We start from the raw sequence: 8014 nt of genomic DNA on the forward strand, positions 1-8014 counted from the left end.
AGGGGGTGGGGGGGCGGGGTTGGGGAGAGCCGGTCTCCGCCCCGCCGCCGTGTTTCGGTTTCGTTTCCGATGGCTCAGAGCCGGCTCCGCTCCCCGCAGCGCCTTTCTGTCCCCGGCACTGCCTGCTCGGCGCCGCCGAGGCCTTGCGCGGCCAGCAGCAGGTACGTGTGGAGCTTGGGGTGGCGGGGGCTGGGGCCGGGAGCCCTGCGGGAGGCGGTGCCGCCCCTCCGGCTCCCGGTGCCGCCGCTCCAGCTCCCGGTGCCGCCGCAGGCACCCTTCCGCCTTGTGAAGCGCAGCACGATTGGGGAAGCGTCCGGGGCCCAGGACACCTTTGGCCACGGTGAGTCAGGAGGAGTCGCCGAGCGGGAGTGGGGTTGTGGGGGGAGTCTTCCGGGGGTCCCGGCGCTCGGGGTGTTGTCACTGACCGTCCCGGTTCTCTCCTTGTGCAGGCCCGGACTTCTGGTACTACCCGAGCCAGCTGGAGGAGTCCAATGAGGAGGAGGAAGAAGAGGTGGAGGATTATGAAAAGGAGGAGGAATGGATTGGCTTCAATCAGCAGTGGGATGTGTCCAGCGAGGACAGCGAGCCCCCCTACAACTTCTGTGGGTTCAAGAAGTCCTTCTTGTGTGAGGAGCCTCTGCCCACTCGTCCGCTTCCGAGCGCTCTTGAGGTGAAGATGCACAGGCTGCCTGCGCCCTGGAAGCACCAGCTTACAGCCGAGGTGAGGGGCACCCTCCCTGCCCGTGGGCTGCCGGTCTGCTGCCCATTCCTGCTCCCCGCATCACCTCAGTTGCGTCACATCTTTCAGTCCCTCTTGTCCGCCCTTCTCCTTGGGGACGCAGGGGGCCGGGGGCTGCCTATGGCATGCCCGGGGCCGTCCCACTCTCCCAGCCACGGTGTGGTGCTGGGCACTGGCGCTCATGGCTTCACTCCCCCAGGAAGCAGAGAGGAACGCACAGGAGCTGGTAGCGGAGGAGGAGCGGATGAAGAAGAAGGCGGAGAAGAAGAAGCTGAAGAAGAAGGTCAGTGCGCTCTGCAGGGGGTTCACCTTGCCAGCCCACGGTGTGCAGGCAGCTGCCTGCATTTCCCTTCCTCCTGAGCCTCACTGTTGCTTTGAGGGGGAAAGTGTGTGTCGGGGGCAGCCTGAGGCTTGCTCCTTCCCACTGGCACCGGTGCCGAGGCAGAGCCACGGCATCAGGCCAGGTGCAGCTCTGTACTGCTCTGCCTGGTGCCCGCTCACGGCTCGCTCTCCCATTTTCAGAAGCAGAAAGACCGGAAGAAACGAGAGAAATTGGGACAAGAGCTGAAAAGCAAGCAGGAGGCTGAGTCGGTGAGTGACTGCGCTGGCCCCTCACCCCAGCCCATGCCCAGCTGTGGCAGCCAGGCCGTGCTGCCTTCGGGGGTCCTTTAGGTCTCTGAAGGTGGGACACTGTGGAGAGAGGGGCGGGCAGGCAGAATCCTACTGCCCTGGCTGCCATCTCTTGCCGTTTCCTTCCAGAGCACCTCATCCCTGAGCAGCACTGTGGGTACTGGGCACCCCCAAAACAGCAATGCTGAAGAGCAGGAGGGCTTGCTGGACTCCAGCCCCTCGCCATGCCTCGGGGACGGCACAGCCTCTTTGGGAGAGGAGGAAGGAGGCCAGGAGACAGGGGGTGAAGAGATGGAGGTGAGGGCTCCTGGTGTGGGTGCCAGCCTGGTGTGGGGTCTGCCCTGTGGACAGACCTGGGGCTCTGCCCGCCTTGTCCACCCTGCCTCTCCCAGGATGAGCTGGACCTGAGCTGCACCTTCGTCTTCAAAGCCCGGCAGAAAGCGGGCGTGAGGCTGCCGGCACCTGGGAAGGAGAAGCCAGCTAAGATGAATGATGCTGAGCTAGGCAAGAGGGTGCCAGAGAAGGTGAGTTCAAGCCCACAGGACCCTGGGGAGGGACCTGCTTGTCCTGCAGCACCCAAGCTCTTGCTGCCCTGCCTGCCTGCACTACAGGTGCCTGAGCCAGAGCCTGTAGCCCTGGACACGAGTGTGGTGGAGCAGAGCCTGATTCTCGCAGGTCAGTGCCTCAGGCAGTGAGAAAAGGGGGTGGACACATGGGGGCTCTGCCCTGCTGCTTCCCAGCTCCGTGGGTAGCTCTGCCTCAGGAGGACTTGTGACAGGGCTCCTTGCCAGCACGGCTCTTTGCAGGCCATTGCAGCCCTGGGCGGTCGCCAGGGTGCCTTTCCCTCGAGGCTGGGTGATGGCAGAGCTGCTGTCTCTTCTGCCGCCCCTCTCCCCTCTGCTTGTTCCTAGCAGGTGGTTATGTCCCTGCTGCAGGCAGGGGACACAGCTCTGCTTCCCAGCTGGGCTGGGGGGTCAGCAGCAGGCAACACTTTCCCTGCAGGCCATGGCAATGAAGCTGCCCAGAAGGGCCGCTACGCCGAGGCAGTGCAGGCCTTCACGGAGGCTGTGAAGCTGAACCCCAGGGAGCACCGGTGAGCGATGGGGCTCAGGAGCTGCATTTCCTGGGGACTCGAGGTCCTGGCCTGCTGCGGTCAGCAGTGATCCCACCTTCCTTGCAGGCTCTTTGGGAACCGCTCATATTGCTATGAGAAGCTTCAGCGCTACGAGGAGGCCCTGAAAGATGCAGAGATGTCGCTGGGGCTGCAGCCCGGGTGGCCCAAAGGCTTCTTCCGCAAGGGCAAGGCGCTGCGGGGGCTGAAGGTACCAGGGCTGGGCTGGGGGATGCAGGGAGCTGGGGCTGGGCAGAGGCTGCAAGGTGCCCAGGTTGGGTGGGCTGGATGGGGGCTGTGCAGTCCCATGGTGGTCCAGGGAGGCTGTGGGGTGCCGGTGGGGCTGGGTAGGGGTCTGTAGAGTGCCCAGGCTGGGTGGGGTGGATAGGGGGCTTGCAAAGTGCCGGGGCTGTGGGGTGCCAGCAGGGCCAGGCAGAGCCCTGTGTAAGGTGGAACAGGGTGGGGGGCGAATAGCCGAGGCTGGCCAGGCAGGGGGGCAGTGTGGGCAGCAGGAGCTCAGCCCCTCTCCGATGGACCCCAGCGCTATGCCGAGGCTGCCAGAACTTTTGAGGAGCTGCTGCGTCTGGACGGTACCAATGCCGAGGCGTCTGCCCAGCTGGAGGCCTGCCGGGCCCTGCTGCGGGTAAGTCCCTGGCCCTGCCACCCCCAGCCCTGCCATCCCTGGCTGCTGCCCTGCGGTGTCTGACCTTTTCTCTCCCCACAGCAGACCAGTCCTCGTGGCCAGAGCAGCCCGGGGGGGCTCCCTGTGTCCCCGTCCCTGCTGGAGGCTGGGGAGCCACCACTGCCTGCCTCTGGTAAGGGAACTCGGCACCAGTGGCAATTTCCCTTTGGAGCTGTTGGCAGAGCTGGCAGCTTGGGGGGTGCGGGTGGACCTGGGCTTTGGCTTTGGGGCTGGAAGGAAACTCAGGGGGGATGCTGGGCCTGAGGCTGGCCTGCAGTGGATGCTGTGCCAGCCCCCAGAGCCAGCTGAGCCTGTCCCTGTCTCTCAGCAGAGGCATGGGCGAGTGGGAACTGCTGGGACACAGACACAAGTGGCTTCGTGACCGTTGTGAGCTCCAGGAGCCAGACGAGAGCCCAGGGCCGGGCCACAGGCAGTAGCCAGCAGACACTGCCTCCAACCCATCCTGCCAGGTAGGGCTGGGGCTGGTGGGGACAGGGCAGCCCCATATTGGGCTGGGTCAGTCACTGGTGCTTAGTGGGGGCGGTGGGTAGGAGTGGGTGGATACCAGACCTCCCATGGAGGGGTCTTCAAGCTGCTGCAAGATGGCGCCAGCTGCCGGTGACGCTGGTGTGGTTTGGCAGGGACTGCTATCCCCTCTGGGTGGGGAACATCACCTCCAGGATCAGCAGGAAGGTGCTGCACAGCTCTTTCAGCCCGTGAGTGTGTCCCCACACTGAGCCCCCACAGCGCCCCTGTTCCCTGGGGAGCGAGCCCTGGGAGGGAGAGGCACAGGGGACTCTAACGCTCCACCCCACAGGTTTGGGGAGATCCACTCCATCCGGATGCTGCCAGAGAGACGTTGTGCCTTCATCAACTACACAAAGAAGGTGGCAGCGGAAGCAGCCTACATAGCCAAGCAGGTGAGGTGGCCACTGTGCCACGGAGCCCCACAGCCCCTCGGGGCCAGAAGAGAGGAGCAGGCAGTGCTGGGCCTGGGACATGGGGGTGTCTGTCCCGGGCTTGGCCCCCTCCAGCCCTGTCCTCTTTCCTACCGCCGTGGGGGTGGTGCTGCCAGCTCAACTCCCCCTCTCTCTCCCCGCAGGATACCGAGGTGGAGGGAAGCAGGCTGGTGCTGCAGCTGAAGCACCCCTCCCATGCCACCCCACCCCCCCGCTGGCACTCGGAGCCCCGTGGCAAAGTGGGCACCCTCCCTGGGGGGCTCCTGTAGCCAGGGGGTGTCCCCAGACCGCAGTGGAGCCTGGCCCTGCGTGGTGCCTTCCTGTGCTGCTGGCACACCGCAGAGGAGCTGGGCCCGCTGGACGGCCATGGTGGGACAGCGTGGTCCCCTGCCCAGGAGCCAGCACAGTGCCTGCCACGCACAGAGCCCTCCTGGCATGGAGCCGTGGAGGCATCGGCCACTGCGGGCATTTGCCCCCAACCTGAGGAGCCTGCTGGTTCCTGCCTAACCCTAGGGCCTGCCTGCTCTGCCCCCCTCCCCGGGGGCCTGGAACATGATCAGCAGCTCCTGGCCACACGCTGGGCTTTGGTGCCCAGCAAGGAAGGAGCTGAGGAGGTGCCTTCTACTGGGGTGGGGGGCTGGCAGTGGCACCCCTGCTCCCCCCAGCACCATGGCTCCTGGGGGCTCTGCAGAGGGCTAAGCCTGCCTTAGCCCTGCCTGTGCCTTTTCCCTGGGGGACCTGTCCCCCCTCCTGCCCCCTCTGTGGGCAGGGGTCTCCCCCCCCTCCTGGTGCCTGAAGTGGCTGTGCCTTGTGGGGCTTCCTCTGGCGGGGTGGGCTGTGCTGTTTCCCCCCAGCCCGTACCCTCCTGTGGGTGCAGGGATCGCCTTCCCGGGGGCACACTGGAAGCCCCTGCTCCTGGGGCTGGAGGCCAGGGTGGGTCAGTGCCCACCCTGGAGCTCCTTGTGCTGGTGCCAGGGAGAGCGTTCTGCGGGTGGTGGGACAGGGCTGTGCCTGGGGACAGCCCTTACCCTCTGCCCCTTCAGGGATTTTGTACCCAATTTGGGTTTTCTTAATAAAATCGAGCCAGCAGAAGCCGTCTGTCCTTGCCTTCTTCTCCAGCCTTGCTGCCCGCCCTGGCCCTGGGGGGGTCAGGGGCCCAGAGTCTCCCGTGCCCAACGGGTTCTTGATGCCGTACCGGCCGCCGCGCAGTCCCACCGGCGGCCAGCAGGGGGCGGCCTCGGCCCGGCGGCGGCGGCGGCTCCGTGTACCGGGTCCGGTGTGGCCCCACCCCGACAGAGCTCCCCACGGTGGCCCGGGCCGGGGCATACCTGGGCGCGGGTACCGGAGACCCAGCACCGGATGTGCAACAAACCCCGCTGCAGAGCTCCCCGGGATACGTCCTCCGTGCCGCCTCCCGAGCCCTCCGCACCGGCCGCCCGGTGCAGCAGCCCCGCAGCTCCCCCGGTCCTTCTGAGGGGAGCGGGTCTGCCCGGACACCGGGACCGCCCGATGCTGCACGGGGCCCCCGGGTGCTGCCTTAGCCCGGGAGGAAACGGGGACACCCAGCTCCTGGGGCCGCGGGGGCTCCCTGGGTGCGCCCCGTCTCGGGGTCGGGCAGGGCCGGTACCGGGGCTGCGGGGCTGGGCCAGCCCCAAGGCAGCGGTGATGGCCGCTGCTCATCCCTTCTGCCGCCCCGTACCACGGCCCCGAGGGGCCGGGCAGAGACCCGGCGCCTCCTCTCCTCTACCAGCTGGAAGGTGCCCAGTGTCCCCGGTAGCGGGGGGGTGCCCGGCGGGGGCTGCCGCAGCGGGGACGCGCCGTGCGAGCCCTGGGCCCCCGGCCCCGCTGTAATGTCATTTGCAGGTGACGGGAGTCGCAGGGGCCGTGGCAGGGAGGTGACAGGCAGGCCATCAAGTAGAATTTGATTAATATGCAAATGGGCAACAGGGAGAAGGAGCGCGGGAGACAGCGAGTAATTAATCACTAGTTAAAAGAAATTAATACCAACAGCAGAGGTTGTCAGGAAACAGCAGTCGAGTTAATCATCCAGAAAATTGGAAGAGGAAAAAGACGAGTGTGCGTGGGGAGGGGAGAAGCGGGGGGCTGAGCCTGACACAGCCCCCAGCAGCAGGAGCCGCTCTGAGGCCCCGGGGATGGGCACAACCTGCCCTGGGGCCCAGCAGGTCACTGCCCTGCAGCCGCGGAGCCGGGATGAAACCCTCCAGGGACCGGGCCGGTTCCCTCTGGGCAGCGGTGGGTGGTCCCGGGGGTGTTGGCTGGGGGACACACACGTGGGTGCTGGGCAGGTGCTCCCATCGTGGATGTTCGTGCCGTGGGTGCTCACAAACGTGCACGTGGTGCCTCGCAGCCCTGGGGAGGGGTCCCTGCTCAGGCCACATTGCTCGGCTACCCATGCCGGTCACCGGACACGTGTGTGCGGCTGCGTGTGCCCGGTCACGGCTGTGACACAGCAGCAGCTCCGGGTCCTCATGCTGTGGCACGTGCACACTGTGTGTGCGTGTCCTTGTGTCTGTCCACATTGTGTGTGTCTACGTGTGCCCCCCACACTGTGCTGGCGCTGGTGATGTGGGCGGGATGGCCAGGCCAACAGTGGTCCCGGCAGGCCATGGGCCTGGCTGTGCGGCTGCGCAGAGCGGTGGGAACCGACAGGGCTCGGGGCTGGCGGTGGCAGCGTGCCCGGTGCCTGCACCGCGTCCCACAGCAAAACCTCCTACGGGACAGCCGGGGGCGATGCCAGACGCTGCCTGGCTCGACCAACGCTTCCGCCCGTGATTAGCTGCCCCGGGGGAGGCTGGCATGGGGGGTGGGCTGGCGTGGGGCATGAGGGGAGCCGGGGCTGGGCGGGGGGGCAGCAGCCCAGAGGCCACGGTAAGGGTGCTGTGCAGAGGAACTCAATGTCCCTCAGCCACCCTGCACCAAGAGACGCCTGGCAGTGCTGGGACCAGCTCGCATTGCAGAGACAGGATGACATCCTGGGGGTCTGAGCCCCCTCCTCCAAGCCAGCTCTCCCCATCTGTGCCTCAGCTGCCCACATGACCTGTGGGGTGGAGGAGTGTGGGGCTGAGGCCAAGGGGTCCTGGCTGTGCTTAAGCAGGCCTTGGGAGGGGGAGAGGGGTCGGGGCTGCCCGGCTCTATACGCTGTGGTGGGGGCCGAGGAGGCAGCGTGGGGCCGGGTCCATGCCGTGGCGTGGAGGTGTGATCCTGCCAGCTGTTCCCTCGCATCAGCCTGATGGAAACAGGCCCGGAGCCGTGAGCTCATCTCCGGGACTGGCCCCATCCGCCCCCACCGCTCCCACACACGTGCCTGGGGACACACGCACGTACAGCCCTCACGTGTGTGTGTGTGCATGCACACACACAGGCATGCACACACACAGGCATGCACGTCTGCATACACACACGCGTGTGGGGCCGGCAGCCCCACGCTCGGCTCCGCTGTGGGGACTGGGGCCGTTGCCTGGCTCTGCCTCCTGCCAGGCCCAAGCTGTGGGGGTGACAGGGCCGTGAGGGGACACGGTGGCAGGGCCAGCGGGGTTCGCAGCACCCGGGGAGCCCTGCCTGGGAGGTGGGGGAAGGTGTGGGGGTGTGTGTCACCCGCTGTGATGACTCTGTCTGCAAACCCCACGGCGGCGGGACCCCCGGCCCTACTGCCCGCAGCAGGCGTCGCAGCCACAGCCGCGCATGCCCCACGCGTGTCGGCCCCGCGCCGCCGCCGCTGCTACCTGTCAAATTAAAAGCAATTCCCCCCGGATGATGCTCAAAGGCACTTTCAGGCTAAATCTCATTTCTTTCCCTCCCCCCCCTCTCTCCCCACCTCGGCCGGGCGGCTGCGGCACGGGGGGAGGGGCGGGACAATGCAATTAAAACTGGAG

General features: G+C 66.7%; 1 protein-coding gene across 5 annotated transcripts; it reads left to right on the forward strand.

Moving 5' to 3' along the window:
• The first annotated feature begins 34 nt into the window (after positions 1-34).
• TTC31 (tetratricopeptide repeat domain 31) lies at positions 35-5213 on the forward strand. 5 transcript variants are annotated; one of them, XM_014944504.1, is made up of 15 exons: positions 35-340; positions 450-721; positions 939-1022; positions 1262-1330; positions 1499-1666; positions 1762-1893; positions 1981-2044; positions 2372-2462; positions 2550-2691; positions 3022-3123; positions 3205-3295; positions 3491-3632; positions 3804-3878; positions 3980-4082; positions 4265-5213. In XM_014944504.1, exons 1-15 carry the CDS (start codon positions 70-72, stop codon positions 4388-4390), a joined length of 1932 nt encoding a protein of 643 aa, XP_014799990.1. In that variant the 5' UTR covers positions 35-69; the 3' UTR covers positions 4391-5213. The 5 variants fall into 5 exon arrangements, with proteins under 5 accessions (XP_014799990.1, XP_014799953.1, XP_014799963.1 ...); XM_014944467.1 differs by having other exon boundaries at positions 1762-2044; XM_014944477.1 differs by having other exon boundaries at positions 1762-2044; positions 3494-3632.
• Positions 5214-8014: the final 2801 nt, after the last annotated feature.

Source organism: Calidris pugnax, unplaced genomic scaffold (genome assembly GCF_001431845.1).
Source record: "Calidris pugnax isolate Ruff unplaced genomic scaffold, ASM143184v1 scaffold15, whole genome shotgun sequence".
Classification (NCBI taxonomy): Eukaryota; Metazoa; Chordata; class Aves; order Charadriiformes; family Scolopacidae; genus Calidris; species Calidris pugnax.